Source organism: Ziziphus jujuba, chromosome 3, assembly GCF_031755915.1.
Source record: "Ziziphus jujuba cultivar Dongzao chromosome 3, ASM3175591v1".
NCBI lineage: Eukaryota > Viridiplantae > Streptophyta > Magnoliopsida > Rosales > Rhamnaceae > Ziziphus > Ziziphus jujuba.
Window position 1 is genome coordinate 16,165,910 of NC_083381.1, and position 22,509 is coordinate 16,188,418.

At 29.2% G+C, this 22,509-nt stretch overlaps 2 protein-coding genes across 2 annotated transcripts; both read left to right on the forward strand.

Moving 5' to 3' along the window:
• The first annotated feature begins 3,813 nt into the window (after positions 1-3,813).
• Positions 3,814-5,687, forward strand: LOC107409234 (vinorine synthase). The gene is made up of 2 exons (XM_016016668.4): positions 3,814-4,649; positions 4,852-5,687. Exons 1-2 carry the CDS (start codon positions 3,961-3,963, stop codon positions 5,510-5,512), a joined length of 1,350 nt encoding a protein of 449 aa, XP_015872154.1. The 5' UTR covers positions 3,814-3,960; the 3' UTR covers positions 5,513-5,687.
• Positions 5,688-14,608: 8,921 nt separating this feature from the next.
• Positions 14,609-16,254, forward strand: LOC107409780 (vinorine synthase). The gene has a single exon (XM_016017205.4). It carries the CDS (start codon positions 14,797-14,799, stop codon positions 16,135-16,137), a length of 1,341 nt encoding a protein of 446 aa, XP_015872691.1. The 5' UTR covers positions 14,609-14,796; the 3' UTR covers positions 16,138-16,254.
• Positions 16,255-22,509: the final 6,255 nt, after the last annotated feature.

The following is a 22,509-nucleotide window of genomic DNA, read 5'->3' on the forward strand; positions in this document are numbered from 1 at the left end:
TGTTAATATATATGGAAGCCGTAAACCCAACCTTGAGAAAGAAAAGAGAGAAAGAGGAGGGGCTTAGAGATCATGAAGTGGGTTCACAGTGGTCAAAATGTTAATAAATATGGAAGCCGCAAACCAAACAAGTTTTCTGGGGCCTATTGCTAGAGATTATCATGGTACTGTGATCAAAATTAAGAATTTTAATACAACTAATTGGGAATGTGAAGGAAAAGAATGGGAAAAATTCTGCTGTACATAGAGCTATAGAAGGATTGGGTGATTGCATTTTTGACGAGTTTAAATCTATATTTTCTTTTTATGTCCAAAAAAATATTTGTTCCCATTTCTTCTTTTATATACGGTTTGTTGTTTTTTAGTCCTTTTTTTAATTTTTTTTATTTGTTTTTTTGTAAAATACTCATGACATACTATGCATTATGGGCATGATTGATACACCTTACCAAAGATAAGCACGGCTCAAATAGTCCACCCGATATTTGGCACAAACTTCTATGCACATTGTAAGTGCGACACGCTCCACGATGTTGGTTATTAATGCTGTATGGGTACCACAAATTGTAAACGTTGCGTCACACAATATCTACTGTATTATTGACATTTCCGTATATTTTCCTATTTGACACCGATTATGGAGGATAAAATATATTTGTCGAGATTTTCGATACAGATAATAGATAAAATTTATCCATCACATGTATTCATCGCATCGCATGTATCAATGAAAATATTAAATTTGTCGATTAATGTTTATAATATCAACAATTTCGATAAAAATTTAAAAAAAAAAAAAAGTTTCTACAAAAATATTAAAGGAATGCTAAATTTATCAATAGTTATCAACATATATGTTGTTGCTATGGATATTCCCTATTTGATTATCAATTTGCCTCATGAACCTTGTTTTTTTTGAAAAACAATTATCCCCATGCGCTTTGTCCAAAAGTCTAATTTTCCTTTCAAATTTATTATCCAAATATTTTAAAGTTGAATGGAAAAATATCACGGATTTCACATTATCTAATCATGTAGATACAATAATTATAAATACTATCATTTACAATTACTTTTCATATATATATATATATATATATATATTTTTATGAGATAAATTGATATGAGATTGGTTAATCAATATTTTGTTCCCATATATATATATATATATATATATATGGTTCTATTCAAATTAAATTCTTAGTATTAGTATTAACATCAAAATTTATTTTTTTAGTCTTTGAATTATATAAAAAATTAAAATTTAAAATTTATATTTATTAATTATTATATTATGATAAGATTTATTTTTCTAAATATACTAAGTTTATATTTAATAATTTTTTAAATTAAATTTTAATCATTAATATGATTCAAAAATTAATAAAAAAAAATTGATATGAGATTATTGGAATTTGATAATGAATAATATAATTTTAAATTTCAACCTATAATATAATTGAAGGACCAAAAAAGAAAGCTACGATATTAATTCTAATATTAAAAACTAAATTATAACATTAATCCTCGTATTAAGATTCTAAATTGAACATGAGCTTATATATATATATATACATATGTTCCCTTGTTTGGTTTGTTCTTGTGAACGATATGCACGGCCGCTGCCCAACTCCATGCTACGCAAGCATTACATTCCTGCAGGGGTGTGCATTTTAACCATTAAATTTCGGTGACCGACCGATGATTGGCGGTGACTTTTGTTCGACCGATCGGTTAACCGGCACCGATCAAGATGCTTCGGTCGGTAATGGTTATCGATGTTAAAAACCAGCGGTGATCGAAACCGACCGCATAATAATCAACACGACAAATCAGCCATGCTTGCTGCCTTCTCTTCCCATTACCATTGGTACACTGCAACTCTTTCTTCTCTCTCTTCCTCAAATGGCCTTCTTTGCAATAGCAGTTGGAGCTTTCTCTGCGATGGAGAAGGGGCTTTTCGTTTCTTGTTTGGCAAATTCAAGTCCTCATGCAGAGAACATTATTTTTCTCCATTTTGGCCCATCTTTACTGTTTTACTTCCATCACTAGTTCCTTTTTCTGTATATCAGCGACGATAAAATTAAATACACCCAAAGAAACCATCCGAATACCACACACAAAGTTGAAAAATAGTGATGTAAGTCCCACAGTGAAATGAAGAGCTCAGAGCCCAGTCCTGTCTTTTTAATTTCATTGTGAAACAAGGACTACTGTATACAGACATTAATACTCACACGCATACAAGCTGTCACCTTTTCAGCCAAAAAAAAAAAAAAAAACATACAAGCTGTCACCTCACCACCAACTTATTGGCAAGTCTTGCCCACTGATCGAAAAAAAAAATTATTAAAAGCAAAATTTACTTCACTACATGACAAGAAGGTTCAATTACGAAGCAAACTCTTCTTCCCTATATTACCACCCCGACCACCTTCTCTATAGTATAGCTTCTCTCTGCTACACCATCTTCAAACCGAAAACCGACTGATAACTGCCCGCCAATCTAATGAAACTGACCGACCGATTTTAGAAGTCAAAAAAAAAAAAGGTTTCTCGATAACCGACCGACCAATCACTTTTCGGCCTATGCAAAAACCCGATCGAAACCGACTGGTGCACACCCCTACTGATTCCTGGACGTTAAATGGCCCACTATAGCATTTTCTTTTAACCGTTTTCTATTCTTGATTACTTATAAAGTCTAGGCAAGTGAAAAACAAATAAAAACAAAAGTAAATTAAAGACAGAGCCTAAATAATTGGGGTGGTTGAGTAGATTCAATTTTGTATGTGTATTTATATATATATATATATATATATATATATGGGGTTCTAAACAGATCTACTTTACTTGAATAAAGTAATATTCATTTTTAATAATTATTGAATTTTTATTTAAAAGATAAAATTTAAACCTTACTTTTGCCTCATTATATATATGGGTCTTCTTTTTTGTGAAAGCATTATAATGGGTTCATTTAGTGTGCAGGATCGTATTAACCTGTATTGTACTAGCTTGTACTATACTAGTCTGCATTATATTAGTTTGTGTTATAATAATGTTGTATAATGTTTAGGGCTGAATATACTGTACTATAATTTTCTGTAAAAAAAAATTATTTTAACCAAAAAAAATGGTAAATTGATTTTTTTTTTATTATTTTTTTAAGAAATAACTACCTTGTTTAAAATAGATTAAACTGATATTTTTTTATAATTGTTCAAATAATTATATTAATTACACTACCCATAATATAATTTTGATTATTAATTATGATAATAGTTACATTATCCAAAATTATATAATATTTAAAGAAGTTATACAAAATCAAAAAGTTTAACCTTATCTAAAGTATTAATTATCAATAATATATTAAATTGAGCTTTGATTATTTTTTACGATAACATTACATTATTAAAATAATATAATATTACAAAAATTAAGAAAAAATATTGGAAAATAAAAATTAGTCTCTACTTTCCAACTCACCATCGCAAAGAAAGAGGGGAAAAAAAAAGTATTAGTGGAAAAAAAAAAAAAAAAGGGCATTAGTAATAAAGTTTCAAATATAAGATGGCAAAGTAAAAAATAAAAAAAGAAGATGTTCTATTTATATAAATATAATATGCAATTTTCATTATTGGTAAATAAAAAAAGAAGCAGCTTTTTAGACCCAAAAAAAAAAAAAAAAATTGCATTAAGATGTTCAAATGTACAAAAAGGGCCCTTTGGGTTATACAGTGCAAGTTAAACCCAACTCTTTCTTGGGTTTATAGGCGTGGCATAAGATGTATAAATAGGTGGGGTCCACAAAGTAAACAACAATAAATGTCATTAAATTTTGTTGGTGCATTCATGCTATAAGTAGTTGTGTTCATGCAGATAGTATTTATTATTGTTTTTGCATAAAAGAGGAGGGAGACCTAGAACTAAGTAGAAAAAGAAAAGAAAAAAAAAATGGCTATAGATCATGAGATGAAGGTTGAAATTATTCACAGAGCAACAATAAAACCATCTTCTCCAACCCCCTTTCACCTCAGAGATTTTGATCTGTCCATTATTGATCAGATTGCTCCAGTTATGTACATCCCACTGATTCTTTTCTATCCCAATACTGCCAATGGTAATGTCAACATTATTACTGCTGAAAGATCAAAGCATCTGAGAAAATCTTTGTCAGAAACCCTCACTCATTTCTACCCATTGGCTGGAAGAATCATGAGAATCAATAATCCTTACATCGAGTGTAACGACGAGGGAGCACAATTGGTCGAAGCTAGAATCAACTGTTCATTATCAGAGTTCTTGGCAAAACCAGATCCTCAGATGCTGAGGAAGTTCCTTCCAACTGCTGTTGAATGCAAAGAAATATCGAAAATTAAGTGGTTGCTTCTTGTACAAGAAACCTTCTTTCAGTGTGGTGGAATGGCGATTGGGTTGTGCCTTTCCCATAAGTTTGCTGATGCATCCACCTTAGCCACATTCATCAACACCTGGGCTGGAATTTCCCGCGGCTCTGTCAACAGTTTTGTGCTTCCTGAATTTGGAGCTTCATCACTTTTACCACCTCTAGATTGCTCAGAAGCACAGCAGCTTGATCTTCCGGTCATTCAATTAGTGCCAGAAAAATCATGTGAAACAAGAAGGTAAAGTTATAATCCTAGGTTTTGATATACCAAATTTTGTTATTGTTAGCTTAAAGAATTTGTACTACACATCTTAGTTGTGATGAAAAGCATTTTCCATTCAAGTTTTCTGTTCACCTGCTATATTGATTCATCTCTATTAATTAATTTATTTATTTGTTATAACATAAGACGTCTAATTCACACTTCAATTTCTCAACAGATATGTGTTTGATGCCGCTAATATTGCAGCTCTACGGTCTAGAGCGGCCAGTCTAGCCGTGGAGAAACCTACAAGGGTTGAAGCAGTGTCTGCACTAATTTGGAAATGTACAATGGAGGCAACAAGATCAAACAATACCAGTGACTTTTCTTCTCCGCGGCGTTCTTCATGGTGCCACAACGTCAACATGCGCCACAGGGTTGAGCCGCGCTTGCCTGATAACCTTGTTGGGAATCTGGTGGGTTACTTTGTTGAAAAAGCAGAAGAAAGCGAAGTTGTTGATCTGCAAAACTTGGTTGCTAAGATGAGGAAAGCAATAGAAAAAGTTAACAAGAGTTATGGTGAAGGAATTGATCTTGAAGAGGCATTAGATGTAGTCCGAGAGTATGCAAATCTGCTCAAAAGTGACGAAATAGATAATTACAACTGCACCAGTTGGTGTAGATTCCCATATTATGATGCAGATTTTGGATGGGGAAAGCCTGTATGGGTGAGTATTTCTGGTGTGACATTCAGAAATATGGTTTTCTTAATGGATTCAAGAGATGGAGATGGAATAGAAGCATGGTTGACGTTAAAAGAAAAAGAAATGGCCTTAGTTGGATCCAACAAGGAGCTTCTTGCTTTTGCTTCTCCCAACCCAAGTATCATTTATAATTAGTTATTGGAATTTCAATTGTATAACTTATATATATATTCTACCTTCGGCAGAGTATATATATTAGTTTGTTTGTTTTATTTGAATTTCAGCTGAGTTTATTGAATACCTATAAGCATATATTTGATTTATGTAATAAATTTAGAAATAAAATACCTAGATCATATATTTAGTTTTTCTTATGTTTAGTAAATTTTTAATTTGTAATTGCTATTATATAGAAATAGATATATCTTTATCTGAAAAAATAATAATTACTTTTTAAAGCCCTAAAATTTTTATTCTTATACCATATTTAGATTTATACTTATTATCAAATATTAAAAATATATAAATAAATATAGAATAGTAACGAAACTTTGGGTGGTTTGATTATAAAACCTTAACTCCAAAACCAAAATGATTCGAATTTATGAGTAAATTAGAAGGGAAAAAAAAGGAAATCAATATGGACCAAATTTTGGATTTTCAATTTTAATGGGTTTGTGTGTTCAATGTCAATCCCATATAAATCCATGAACGTTCAATCCTGTTAGGTGGATTTTTAAGGTGAGAATATTATTATTATTATTTTTCATTATTACAATTAGGAGGAAGGGATTTTTCATCTAGATCAAGAATTGAATTTTGAACTTGAAAATGTTTTTAATAAAATTATTTTTTTGTTTTTAGAATTTAAAAATTAAATTAAAAAATTCAAAATAATAAACAAAGCATTTTAGTATTATAACATTTATTTAATTGCAAAAATATCAATTTTAAAGCGTTTAACAAATTTAGCATGGTTCACACGCTAAAATTAATTAATTTATTAGATTTTATTAAATTACTACATATTAAATATGATATATCAACCATCTCTAGATTATCATCTTCATATCATATGCAATTTTGTCAAATCTAATATTTATTAGTCATGCACGGATTGTACCATGTCTGGTCTATTTTGGTTTCTTCCCATTATTTCTTATACAGTGATGCAGGTGCATAGCCAAGTTTCTTCTTTTATTATTATTTTTGAAAAAGAAAATATAATTTATAATTAATTAATTATTTATTTATTTTTATTTTTATTAAAAAAATCAGTCTGAAAAAATATGGACGTTTATAATCTCGTGAGCAAATTTTTAAAGAAAATATATTTCTTCATACCCCTATTAATACTACTAATACAATTTATAATGGAAATACAAGAACAAAATAAATTAATGTACTTTTTGGGAAATATTTAACTTTTTTTTTATATTTAGGAAAAAATTCATTTACATCTTTTAGATTTTTCCATAACGTTACTTAAATTTTATGTTTTTGAAAAATTATTATTTATTTCTTTTTTCTTTTCTAAAAATGTCAAAAGGGACTTATCTGTCAATTTTATTAATATGTATTAGTTAATTTTAAAAATTAAAGACCAAAAGCTATTAAAAATTAATATTTTATAATTGAATAACATTACAAAAATACAATTTTTAGCATTTAACTTTGAATTTAATTGGTAACAGAACTGGAGCGATATATATACACACGCAAATAAGATCAATTATTATGCATCTTTCTATTTGTTTTTTTGGTGGTGAATTATTTAGTTTTCTATTTGATATATGTAGATAGCGTCATTCATTATTGTTCAGGCCTCCAGCAGCCAGTACAATGAAAAGAATAGAACTGGAGCGGTAGCTTTTGAGAGATATAAATGCAAATTAATAAGATCAATTATTATTTTGGCTTTGAAGTTTAAAATATGTAGAAGGCTGCATTAATTGTTGTACTGGTCTCCACCAGCTAGTACAATGAAAACAATAAAACTGGAGCGGTTGCTTCGGAGAGATATAAATGCAAATAAAATCAATTACCATTTAGCTTTGAAGTTTGGTACATGTATGATAGCCAGGGCTGTAGCCAGGCGAAGCGGCTAATAGTAAAAAAATAAAAAAATAAAAAAATAAAAATGAAATTAAATTGTATGTATTTGGAAGAAGTATGGTTGTTAAAATTAGGGTAAAAGGTTATAAAGTTACAAACTATTTAAAATAATGTTTTAAAATTACGAAATTAATTGAAATATCTATAAGGAATATTAATAAAAGTTTATTAAAATAAATAATATTATGTTAAAAAAGTTTCAAAATGGGCATAAAATAGGGACTGAAAAAAAAAAATATTTTAAGACAACCATCTGAGATTATAAAAGCTAAATAGATGAAAGACAAAACAACAAATATATAACAAATAATTATTTTTCCCAAGGCAGGGAGGCCATAGACCCAAGGCCAATGTGGATCCGCCTTGTAGATAGCTACATTAACTATTGTATTGATCGCCGGCAGCCACCGGCCTAGCAAAATGAAAACAATAGAACTGGATCGGTAGCTTTAGCGATATATATATATATATATATATACAGTCCGTCTATGATGCGGACGGTTCTCACGCGGACTACACAGTATTGGTGACGGTTTTTCATAGTATTGGTAACGATTTTCTAAGAAATCGTCATTAATACTATGAAAAACCATCACTAATACTGCGATCCTTATACAGACCGTCCTCACCATAGAATTTCCATATATATATATATATAGACAGCTTTAAAGTTTGGTATATTAGACAGCCACGTTAATCACATATATATATATATATATATATATATATATATGAATTCTTATTTCAAAACCTTACCCACAGATAACCATTAAAACCTTTTAGCTTTTTGAATATTTTAATAATTGAGATTTAAAAATTTATTTAAAATTAATTAATTTGTTATCTATTATTATTTTAATATTTTTGAACAGCAAAAAAAAAATTTTTAATATTTTACTAGATTAGTCTAATTTATTAATATATTATTAAATCTCACCCTTTAAACTACTAGAAAATGACCTAATAAGAAGATGTTGTCTAGAAAAATAATTATATAATATATATATATATATATAATTCATTCCCACCACTGTAATAATATTTACACTTAAAAAAATAATAAACTTTATAATAAATTATTTTTGAAACAGTATAATAGTAAAGTCATCATTTTTTGAAACTTATTCCAAATTTGAATTTTCCTCTATACATTTAATATCAAAAAATAATAACACCAACATTTCTTATAATATAATACAGATAGTATATAAATAACAATAATTAAAATAAATAATAAAGACATTTCTTATAATATAATCAGCAGATATGTGTTTGATGCTGCTAACATTGCAGCTCTACGGTCTAGAGTAGCCAGTCTAGCCGTGGAGAAACCTACAGGGGTTGAAGTGCACTAATTTGGAAATGTACAATAGAGGCAACGAGATCAAACAATACCAGCGCCTTTTCTTCTTCGAGGCGTCCTTCGTGGTGTCAAAACATCAACATGTGCCAAAGGGTTGAGCCGCGCTTGCCTGACGAGAAAAATATAAATCAAATGAAAGTTTATTTTTTATTAGTTTAAATTTTTAAATCAATGATAATTCAACATGATATTAGAATCAGAAATCCAAAAAATTATGAGTTCAAAATTCCGCAACTCCATTCAAAATAAATAAATTAATTAAAAACATTTGTAAGGATATAAAAAGAAACTCAAAAGAGATGGACCTATATTTGAGAGGGAATGTTAAAGAAAAATATAAATTAAATGAAAATCTATTTTTCATTAACTTAAACTTTTGGAATAAATAGTAATTTGACATCGATAACTTTGTTGAGAATCTGATGGGTTACTTTGTTGAAAAAGCAGAAGAAACCGAAGTTGTTTGAAATGCAAAACTTGGTTGCTAAGATGAGGAAAGCACCTAAAAAAGTTGACAAGAGTTATGGTGAAGGAATTGATCTTGAAGAGGCATCAATGAATGAAGTCCAACAGTATGCAAATCTGCTCAAAAATGATGAAATAGATAATTACAACTGCACCAGTTGGTGTAGATTCCCATTTTATGATGCACATTTTGGATGGGGAACGCCTGTATGGGTGAGTGTTTCTGGTGTGACATTCAGAAATATGGTTTTCTTGATGGATTCAAGAGATGAGGATGGAATAGAAGCATGGTTGATATTAAAAGAAAAAGATATGGCCTTAGTTGGATCCAACAAGGAGCTTCTTGCTTTTGCTTCTCCCAATCCAAGTATCATTTATAATTAGTTATTTTGGAATTTTAATTGTATAACTTTTATGTATATATATATAGTACATATATTAGTTTATTTGTTTTATTTGCATTTCAGCTGATTTTATTGAATAGATCCTCCAAGCACATATTTGGTTTCTGTAATAAATTTAGAAATAAAATACATATTTTGATATATTTAGTTTTTCTTATGTTTAATAATTTTTAAATTTGATAATAGATATTCTATAAAAATAAAAATAGATATACCTTTATTTAAAAAAATAATAATTCATTTTTAAAATTTCAGAATTCTTATTCTTATCATATTTAAATTTATGTTTATTATCACATACTAAAAATATATAAATAAATATAAATTTTGACTGTTAATTAATTTTTACTAAATTTAAACATTTTTTGATAAAAATATTTATAAAGACTAAATTTTGATTTTAAATCAATATTTTTACTAAATGTATTAAAAGAAATTATTTTTTGTTTTGCATTTTTAATTCCTATAAATAGCTATTCTTGGTTTAAAAAAATGGTTATTCTATATATCAAACATAAGCTTTGGTATTCTAGAGAATGGTGACAAAATTTAGGTGGTTTGATTATAAAAAGTTAACTCCAAAACCAAAATGATTCAAATTTCATGAGTAAATTAGAAGGGCAAAAATAGGAAATCAATATGGACGAAATTTTGGATTTTCAGTTTTAAGGGGTTTGCGTGTTCAATGTCAAAACCCATATAAATCCATGAACGGTCAATCCTATTAGGTGGGCTTTTAAGGTGAAGAATATTATTATTATTATTTTTCATTCCTACAATTAGGAGGGAGGGATTTTTTATCTAGATCAAGAATTGAATTTAAAATATTTTAATATTACAAAATTTTACATGTTTAATAAATTTATCGTATTTCACATGTTATAATTAATTAGCTTATTAAATTTTATTGGATGGTATTAATATATATTCAATATGATATTACTTATGTATATTATCATGCTCATATCATATGAAATTTTTTCAGATCTAATATTTATTAGTCATGCACGGATTGTACCATATCTGCTCTATTTTGGTTTCTTTCCATAAACTCTTATACAGTGATGCAGGTGCATAGCCAAGTTTCTTCTTTTAGTATTATTTTTGAAAAAGAAAATATAATTATATTTAATTAATTAATAAATTTTAATTTTATTAAAAAAATCAGTCTACATGGAACTATGTAAGTTTATAATCTGGTAAGCAAATTTTTAAAGTAAATATAATTTTTTCATACCCCTATTAATACTATTAATACAATTTATAATGGAAATACAAGAACAAAATAAATTAATGTACTTCTTGGCACATATTTAATTATTTTGTTTTTATTTAGGAAAATTTTCATTTACATCTTTTAGATTTTACCATAATATTATTTAAATCCTATGTTTTTGAAAAATCATTATTTATTTTTTTTTTCTTTTAAAAAAATATCAAAAGTGACTTATCTGTCAATTTTTTAAAATTTTTATTAGTTAATTTAAAAAATTTATTAAAAATCAATATTTTATAATTGAATAACATTACAAAAATACAATTTTAACATTTAACTTTTAATTAATTAATAAAAATCGACAAAAATTAATAGAAAAACCACCATTAATATTTTTTAAAAACAAAAAAGAAAAAAGATAATTAATTTTTTTTAAAAGAAATATGAGATTTAAGTGACATTCTAGCAAAATTGAAAAGGTATACTTTTTTATTTATTAACAATTATTTCTCATAACTATTATATATTTTTTTTCCTTATACAGAACTATAATAATAATGTGTTTTAATTTTATTACGTACTAATAATCACTTTTGAAATTATTAAATTACTTTAAAATGCCATATCGAGACGCCAACTTAATCGTTACATTTTGAATTGGATCAAATTTGTCAGTAGACAAACATTCCCACTTTAATTTAATAATATTTCCAAAAACAATATTTTATTAAATTAATAAGATAAAGATTTATGTATGAATGTGTCAAAGTGGAATGTTTTCCTTCTCCGTATTAAAATGTTGGTCTTCAGCAGCCAGTACAATGGAAAGTCGAAAACAACAGAACTGAAGCTATATATATACACACGCAAATAAGATCAATTATTATGTAGCTTTCTATTTTTTTTTTTGGTGGTGAATTATTTAGCTTTCTACTTGACATATGTAGATAGCGTCATTCATTATTGTTCAGGCCTCCAGCAGCCAGTACAATGAAAATAATAGAACTGGAGCGGTAGCTTTTGAGAGATATAAATGCAAATAAGATCAATTATTATTTTGTTCAAGCAAAAAATCAAAAAGCAAAAAGATCAATTCTTATTTTGGCTTTTGAATTTTAAAACATGTAGATGGATACATTAATTATTGTACTGGTCTCCGTACAATTAAAAACAATAAAACTGGAGCGGTAGCTGTGGAGACATATAAATGCAAATAAGAATAATTACCATTTAGCTTTAAAGTTTGGTACATGTATGATAGCCAGTGGTGGAGCCAGGTGAAGGGGACAATAGTAAAAAATAAATAAATAAAAATGAAGATTGTATGTACTTGGAAGAAGTATGGTTGTTAAAATTATGGTAAAAGGTTATAAAAGTTACAAACTATTTAAAAGAATGTTTTAAAATTAAGAAATTAACTGAAATATCTATGAGGAATATTAATAAAAATTTATTAAAATAAATAATATTGTATTAAAAAAAAGTTTCAAAATGTGCATAAAATAGGGACTTAAAAAATAAATTATTTTAAGATAACCATACAAGATTATAAAAGGTAAATAGATGAAAAACAAAATAACAAATATATAACAAATAAATTTTCTTTTTTTTTTTTTTTTTCCCCAAAGGCAGGGAGGCCATAGCCCCAAGGCCAATGTGGATCCGCCCCTGTAGATAGCCACATTAACTATTGTATTGGTCGTCGGCAGCCACTGGCCCAGCAAAATGAAAACAATAGAACTGGAACAGTAGCTTTAGCTATATATATATATATATATATTTATATATTATTTAGCTTTGAATTTTGGCATACATAGACATCTACGTTAATAATATATATATATATATATATATATATATATATGAATTCTTATTTCAAAACATTACTACTGGATAACCATTAAAACCTTCTTTATTAGTTTTTTGAATATATTAATAATTGAGATTTAAAAATATATTTAAAAATAAATAAATTTGTTATTTTTTATAATTTTAATATTTTACTAGATCCATTCAATTTATTAATATATTAATAAATCTCACCTCTTAAACTATTAGAAAACGTCCTAATAACAAGATGTCCTCTAGAAAAATAATTATCATATTTATATATATATATATATATATATATATATATATATATATATATATATATATGTGTGTGTATATAATTCATTCCCACCATGCTAATATATTTGCACTTAAAAATATAATAAACTCTATAACAAATTATTTTCGAAACAATATAATAGCAAAGTCATTATTTTTTGGAATGATTTCAAATTCAAATTTTCATCTATACATTTAATATTAAAAAATAATAATAACAACATTTCTTGTAATATAATATAGATAGCATATAAATAATAATAATTAAAACAAATAATAAAGACATTTCTGATAATATAATAATATATAGTGGTTACAAATAAATATGTAATTAGGCCTAATAAAATTTTATATAGCGGAATAACACGACACAAACGGCATAATAATTTATGAACTCTAATTAACGATTTGGGTCTAAATTAGTAACATCCAATAAACACTCCTAAAATTAGAAAAAGAAAATGTAGAAAATTTTGATTTCGATTTTAATGGGCTTGTATGTTAAATTCAGCAGCCCACATTAAGCCCATGAATGTTCAACCCATATAAGGTGGTTCTTTATTGTGAGAATATGATTTTATCCAAAATTGCTAATAAACAACTTGAAAATTATATTTTATATGTTATTTCTAAAAATTTGAAATATTAATTTTTGTCATCTTCACAAAATTTAAATTACTATATTATATATATTAACAGACAAATTGATCAAGATTTTTTTATTTTGGGTAAATAAAAAGTTGACCTAGATTGGTTAATCAATGCTTGGCTCTATATGTACGTATTTTTTCTCTTGTTTGGTTTGTTTTTGTTAAAAATTTGGAACGAATAAAAAATTATTTATGAAAAATTATGACTGTTGATGAAACTTATAATGACGGTTCTCTCTTAACAACTGTTTTGTTTCCATATATCTATGTATTTTCTCCCAATTAGCATATATTTTCAAACCATCATGTCCTTTTCAATCGTTGTATCTCTTTATCATATTTTCTCTTCTGAATTTTTATGTCTCTTAGCGTTGTCTTTTTGAGTTCTATAAATAAATTCTAGGATTGTTGTTCATGGTACTCAGAAAAACCGATTAAGAAAGTGTGTGTATAAAGAGAGAATTCAAACATTGTTTCTGGTTTGTTGTTCTTTGGATTTTCAATTCTATTATTCAAAAAATGATCGTTATATCCTAAAAGGCAATAGCTGTAAAACTATGAGCACAATGACAAAGTGAATATTATTTTTTAAAAAAAAATTAAACTCTTGCTTGGATCAAATTATAAAGATTAACCTTCTTAGAATCTTAATTCTAATACAATACTCTTCTTCTTTTATTTCATAATAATTGTTCAATTTGTTTGATATATTAATATACATATATATATTCATATTTATATTATTATTTGTATACATATATATATATATATAATTTTTTTTCTTATCAAGAATCATAGACAGATTTTCATTCAGATAACACCTATATTAAAAGGTTTGTATTGAACAAATATTTTTCAGAGATTCCGTGATAAAGAGACTCTCTATATACATATGTATATTTATCATATGAAAAAGTGACATATATTATATTAGCACCAGGAACGTGATCACATGGATCTGACACAGCCATTTGGCTTTATATGTTTGTTCTTTTGCACATCACTTTCTGAGAGTGGTTGATGACTTGGTATGAGTGGTCCGGGGCTTTTACCTTATAAAGCTACTTTGGGCTTTTATTGAGAGATTTATTTTGATTTCCCAATAATTTGTTTATTTTTGCAGAGTAGAAGATCTATACAGAGATTTCTAAGCAACAATGGCTGCAGAAACATTGAAGGTTGAAATCATTCACAAAGAAACTATCAAACCCTCTTCTTCAACTCCTCACCAACTTAGAACTCACAAGCTATGTCTTATTGATCAGTTTACTCCTGTTATGTATGTCCCACTGCTTCTCTTCTATCCCAATAATGATCTTGGCGACAATGGTGTTCCTGATGATCATTCAGAAAAAACCCAGAAACTTAAAAAAACTTTATCAGAAACTCTCACTCATTTTTATCCATTAGCTGGAAGAATCAGAAATTCCGATTCCATAGAGTGTAATGATAATGGGGTTGAATTTGTGGAGGCCAAAATCAATTTTCCATTGACAAAGATCTTGGAAAAACCAGATGCCCAATTTCTGAGACAATTTCTTGCAGTTGTGCCAGAGAGCAAAGAAGAAGCAAGCAGAGGCCCTTTGCTTGTGGTCCAAGCAACCTTCTTCCAATGTGGTGCTACTGCCATTGGTATAAGCTTTTTACACAAGGTCATGGACATAGCCTCATTGACCATATTCATCAGAAGCTGGTCTGCAATAACTCTTGGTTTGGATCAGATTGTGGTTCCTGAATTCAGTGCTGCCTCGCTTCTCCCGCCTGCAGATTTCTCGAACTGTTTGGAGCCTCCGGTGGTGGAAATGGTTCAAGGAAAGTGTAGAACAAGGAGGCTAGTGTTTGATGCATCAAAGATTTCTGCTTTACAATGTAAAGCTGCAAGTGAGAGTGTGAAAAATCCAACAAGAGTTGAAGCTGTTTCTGCATTCCTTTGGAAATCTGCAATGGAAGCTTCATCATCTCCATCATCATCATCAAAGGGTAATTATCCAAGCAGGCATTCTTTGTTTTATCAGACGGTTAACATTCGTCCGAGGACTAATCCTCCATTGCCAGAGAACCTTGTTGGGAATCTCTTGGAGATCTTTCCAGCAAAGACAGATAATAGAAGTGGATCTGATCTGAAAGACTTGGTTGCAAAGCTGAGGAAAGGAATGGAAGAAGTTAAAGAAAATTATGCCAAAGGAATTGATGTGGAAGAGATTAAGAAAGCACTTGAAGGTTTTGGAAGCCAATTGGTAGAAAACAATTATGAAACTGATGAATATAGTTTCAGCAGTTGGTGTAGGTTTCCATTTTATGAGATTGATTTTGGATGGGGAAAACCAATATGGGTGAGTAGTTGCAGTATGGGATTCAAGAATTTCATTGTTCTAATGGACAGCAGAGATGGTGATGGAATAGAAGCTTGGTTGATTCTTGAAGAAAAAGACATGGAATTTGTTGAAAGAAACCAGGAATTGCTTGCTTTTGCTGCCTTGGATCCAAGTGTTATTTAGTCACATGTATTTCAGTAATATTCGTTTTTTTTTTTTTTTTTTCTTCCTGTAATTTGTTTCTGATTATGAGGAAAAGTTGAACAACAAATATGCAAATAAAAAGAAAAATATTATGCATCTAGTTTTGTCTGTGTCTAAAATAATTTTTGGTGTCCTAGAGAATGGTAACAAAACCGTGGGGTGTATTGATGATAAAATGTAAACTCCTAGGCCAAAATGACAATTTTCTGGAGTGACTTCGAAGGGCAAAAATAGGAAATCAATATTGGATTTTCAGTTTTAATGGGTTTGTATGCTAAACGTCCAAGCCCAAATGAAGCCCATGAATGTCCAACCCTATAAGGTGGGTTTTTAAGTTGTAAACATAATCTAATGCCAAATTGCCAATAAAATTATTAGAAGTGGATATTTAATGTGTACAGTGTCCGCAAATCATTTTGGCATCGAAGCCATAGATCAGCCAGTTGCTTAAAACTTTTTGAAAACAGTGCTAATTTAACACTGAATTCTACTACTTAAAAAAAAAAAAAAAATTGAAATCTACCGTGAAAATTTGATTTTTTATTTTTTCGCTAAGAAAATAAAAAATGAAATTAAGAACAAAAGAAATTACAAGATGCATCTTTAAAACTTCTAGATGCAAATTCTCCTTCAATGGATACCAATTTAATTAAATTGATTGAAGCCTTCTAATTCCTCCAAATATTATAGAAAACAAAATAAGATGAGATTACACTCATATGGATAGAGCGATTTGGTTTTTTCGATCAGTCTTTTACATTTTTGTTTTTTCCTTATACCATACCGAACTAATGGGCGAAACATAACCAAATCAAACCGACCATCATTGATTAAGTTCGATTTGGTCGTTTTGGAAATTGACCTCATGCTATATTATTTTATTATTTTTAATAATTTTTAAAAATATATTTTTTTAATAAATTTGAAGTTATTGTCATTAATCTTAAATTAAATAATTTAAAAACATAAAAATATATTAAAAATATAATTAATAATAATAATAGTATTAAAAAATTATGTATATGGCTGGGTTTGCTTTAGGTTGAAAATTGTCAAAATCAAACTAAAAAAGTTATAGGTTAAAAACTAAACTGAACTAAACCAATTTAATTAGGTTGGTTTGGTTTTGGTTTGATTGGTCCATTTCGCTTTCTCCAACCCTTGGTAGCCTTCCACGTACCCGATCCTACGAAAATATATATAAATTTGATAAACCTGCAATACTTATTGAGTAAATGCTACGGTCACTAATTTTGTCTATAACGCCGGTGATAACTCTTACATTTGGGTTCAAAATCTAATGCTAACATCCCTCTCTAAATTACTAATACATACATATATATATATATATATATATATATATATATATATATATATATATATATCTGATAGATTTGATTAATTAAATTAGTACCAGTTTTATTGGACTGATATTTAACTTTCAAATTGTTCACAAACACTCATAAGGTTTAGGTTTTTTTGATGTATGTGTTAAAATAAAAATATAAATAAAATGAAAGTTTATAATTTAAATTTTTGGGATTAGTAGTTAAACAATTTGATATCAAGACCAGATCTTCAAAAGGTTCTAAATTTAAAACTCTACAACTCTATCTAAATAATTAAAAACATATCTAAGGATCAAGAAAAAAACCACCTAAAGCATTGAAAACATATCTAAGGATCCAGAAAAAAACTCGGATCTACATGTGAGAAGGAATGTTAAATTGAAAAAAAAAAAAAAAAACAAAAAAAGGTTAAGATTGTTCAATTGTAGAGGTCGGAGTTAGGTGACGATTTTATCATCAAATTGACAATTTTGTCCCAAAAAAAAAAAATTAATACTACAACTCTTCTCTACTGTCGAATAATAATATCATAACATCTCGTCCCAATGTACGTCGAAAATATTTGCACGTAGACTGAGGTTGATCGTTGACCGATAGGATCAAAATTTTGACTTTTTGTTCTAGATGGAATTTTGCGTTGACCGAGACATCATTTCAAAGTACGTATCGTTCCAAGTTCATAGACTAGTAGCACGTCGAAATTAAAGCTGCCGTTTGAAAGTTATGAGCAAGGCAAGTTGTGGTCCAAGATGTCCAATGGTGCCAAGTTTGACTTTTTATTTATGTAGAATTTCAATTTGACTCTTATATGGTTGTAAAGTACTCATCGATACGAGTCTATAGACTAGTGGCACGCCTAATTTGAACACCCGGTTAAAAAGTTATGGACTCGTAAAGTTGTTCTGATGTAGTATTATTATTATTTTTAATTAAATGGTGTTATTGTGAAAAATGTACGCCATGTGTCAAGCCCTCAGCCTTTTCCATGAGTGCACAATAGCTCCCAAAGGATGGGCTCTTATTAGCTCAAACCCGTGTGTGAGCCATGCGACCGGAGAGAGAGAGAGAGAGAGAAAGAGAGAGAGAGAGAGAGAGAGGAGAGACCACCACCGGCCATCACTGATTTGCCATTTTCCTGCCACCCTTTCCGTACATGTGCCACCTCACCTTGAAGTCCATTTGAAAATCGGCTGGTCAGCCAGAAATCACGGCCAACCGACTGCCGATGCGCTCGGATCTGAGGTTTTTACGACGGCGGCACCGATAGCTTCAAACCCATATTTCCCCTCGATCTGGCCTCCGTTTGCCACACCATCGGTCCCATCCGTTCGCTCATCCTCCAATCTATATCTCCTTCAAAAATCACAACCAGTGGCCACCGGACGCGCCGCCGGTGGTGACGGGTTCCGATGACCACGGCGGCTCGTCGGGAAATCGACTTTCCGACGAGTTTCCAGTTGCACCGTCCATCCTTTCCCCACTAGTTTCGACCCCCTGAATCCATATCTGAGATCGGTTTCCTCCAACTCGCGGGGGTTTGTGAGATCCAACGATCCAAAATAGGACACCTTTCCGACAAGATTTCGGCCACCTCGGGACCGATTTTTGGAAAGTGAGACCAGATTCGTAATCCTCATTTTACAAGCTTCGATTGGGTATATTACTCGTAAATTTTGGTTGTCGTTTGTATTCGCTCCCCGGGTACCCATTTGGGAGTTACCCGATTAAAATATTAAAATAATTAGTTTTGTGTATTGTAGATATTTTAGGTGCACGTGTGGATAGTGGAGTTGATCCTGCAGAGGATCTCGATTGATACACGTGCTTGAGGTGAGTGACCCACCTTTAAAACTATTTTGGGGTGATTAATTATATTTCATTTGTGTTAATTTAATATTTAGAAAATATCCTCATGTGGTGGAATTTATTTATAACTGTGATAGATTGTATTATCAATTTCAGTGATTTCTTTTATATATATATATATATATATATATATATATGCTTATTGATGCTAAATGAAAGTTTGGTTTATTAAGAAATTCTTGATTATTATTATTATTGTGATTTAATTGAATTTATTACGCATGACCAAGGTGTTTTCATTTAATTAGTTGTATTTGGATTTGAATATTATTTCTGGGCATGATTCGATTTTAAATATTTCAAGAAAAATATTGATTTAAGTTTGGTGCTTTTAAATTATATAATTATGCTCTTGAAATATTATTTGATTGATTTTATGATTTGGAAAAAGTTATTTGTATAGTATTATTGGTGGATTTATGCTGGAGATATTAAAAAAAAAAATATAGGATTGTGAATTTGAAAAACTGTATGATTCCCACGGTGAGTTTTGGAAAAATTGTTATTTTTAAAATAATATGGTTATTTGTTTTAGATGTACTCAAAGAGTACTGGTGTTCTGTACTGTGTATGTGGATGAGCGCGCAAGTTATAATGTCTCTCGTGAGTTGCCATCGGACTGAGGGCATGCAAGTTTGATATTGGCCATAAGCCACCCCCCTCCATGGCTGGGATGACGGTTTAAGCAGCAGCGCTGTCGGGACGCCGAAGCGACCGTATGCAAGTTTCTCTCTTTAACCTTCCGCCAGACGGTGCTTGAGACGCTGGGTATCGTAGGGCATCACTAGTATATAGTGTGATGCGTTAAGTATTATTTTTCTTATATAAATTTCAAATCTTAAAGTTTTAAAATCGTATTTAAATTAAATGTATTTAATTTATTTTATCACCTATTTCCAATTAGTATTTTCTAAAATATAATTATTCATATGTTATGTCATTTATTTTAAATTAATATTTTTAAAATGCATCTTGTCATAATTTTATTATATAGATTGATTGAATATTTCAAAATGAATTTTATAATATTTTTTACCACTTATTTTACGTGATTATTTATAATTATTTAAATTATATTTTTGACACTGTTTATTTTAATTTATTAAATCAAATTTTATGAATTATATATTGAATTTTACTTTTATGTTATATTTTTTTAATGCAAGTATTTTAAATTATTTTATTATATTTTATTCGTATTTGGATTATTTAAATTTTTATTAAATTAATTATTCCTTGATTTTTGGGGCATAAAATATTGGGTTTTGCGAAAATGCTTTAAAAGAGAAACCTTTCCAACGAAGTGAATGGTGAGGGTTTTGAGAGAAAATATTATTTTTAATTAATTATTAGTTATTTACTTATTTATTCTTAATTATTCAAGTGTACTATGATTATCGTTATATAGGGTCACTCATTAAAATGATTAGCATCTCATATTTTTAAATATGTTCCCCTAGGTATAAGGATTGGTAGTCGTTCGTCCGGAGCAAGCTTGACCTTCGTTGTTGTCGTATTTCGAGGAGTTCTCTTTCTTTTCATTTATTTCTATTGTAATATTTTTTTCCATCCTTTGTTGTATAACTTTCATACTTAATTGTACCCTATGATGCTCTATATACTGTATTGGATATATTTTATTAAATACTGTATTAGTTCCTTGTTTAATTTATGGAAGTGCTGATTATTGTGGAATTAAATTGTAGTAAAGCGAAGGAATAAGACGGTATATATATAGAAGTATGTTTTCAATACAGGAAATTTGTAGTAAGTCCAACCCTTAGGAAAGATTCTGCCGGATTTTTCATTGGAAAGTCCGGTAGGATTGTCCTAAAATTAGGACTTATCTAGGGTTCCGGTGGGAATCTTGGACGAATTCTAACAGATATCATCTATAAATTATTACACCTCTGTATTTTTGGCACCAAAGAATCATAACCTTCACTTACATAAAAAGAATATCCGAAATTATTTAACATTTTATTAATCCATCTGATTATATACCCCAAAATTTACTAAAAAAATTTACTTACTCCAATAAAAAAAATTAAAAAAAAAACTATGGAGTTTAGATCACAAAAGAATTTTCCATTTTAAAGGTCCACGTTAGAATTTCAAAGCGAACCCTTAAAAAAAAAATATCCAGCAACACAACAATGGTACTCTCACAAAAAGTCCCTCTCTCTCTCTCTTGCCTTAGCCCTTCTTTTATCTCCAATTTTTTTTTTTTTTTTTGGGGGGTAGTCTCGCTGAACAACTTACAATCAGAGGCTATTTCACTTTTCTCTCTTCTCTTCCCCACCTCAACTTCATCCACAACTTCTTTATTTTCCTTGACTTCATCCACATAAACTTCTTATTTTCCTTCACAATTTTTTTTTTTTTATAGTCTAAAATTACAAAGGTTAGAATTTCTTTTTTTTTTAATTATTTTTTTATTTTTATTTTTTCTGTGGATCTGAATTGCAAAGGTTAGAAGCTGTGCTTGGGGGAATGAGAAGGAGTGAAAAACAAAAACAAAAACAAAAAAAAAAAGAAAAAAAAACGAAGTGACATAACGTGTATTTGGAAAAAAGAAACGCCCGTTAATGGTCTAGATTAAATTAATACAAGTATCAATTATTGAATGGAAGGAGTCAGCTGTGAGAACTCTCAGGAAGAATTAGAAATTTTTTCTCAAATGAGACCTATATATAAATTCAACCCCGTGCATTAAAGGCAAGAGTATGTGTGGGTGGGTGGGGGATACATTTACGAAATCTGACAAATTCAACCCGTGATTCATATTCCTATTGTGTCATGCTGGTGTAAAATTATTCAAGGCCTAGTATCTATTAGCCATATACCTGGCAATTCGTGTTCGTGGGTCGTGTTCATGTCAACCCGTTTAATAATCGTGTCAAAAATGCCTAACCCGAAGATGACCCATTTATTAATCGTGTCAGGTACCTAAAACACTAACCCGACCTGTTTATAAACAAGTCAACACGACACGACCTGTTAACACGATTATTTTAACGGGTCGTGTTGACCTATTAACCCGTTAACCTGAAATTGATCTATTAACCCGAAAACTAACATATTAACCCATTAACCCGAAAATTAACATATTAACCCAAAAAAAAATTTTATTTTT

Excerpts from the sequence above, each read along its gene's own strand:
- LOC107409234 (XM_016016668.4), top strand. The coding sequence starts at position 3,961 with ATGGCTATAGATCATGAGATGAAGGTTGAAATTATTCACAGAGCAACA. Across the intron at positions 4,650-4,851 it reads AAATCATGTGAAACAAGAAG|ATATGTGTTTGATGCCGCTA; the intron begins GTAAAGTTATAA and ends ATTTCTCAACAG.
- LOC107409780 (XM_016017205.4), top strand. The coding sequence starts at position 14,797 with ATGGCTGCAGAAACATTGAAGGTTGAAATCATTCACAAAGAAACTATC.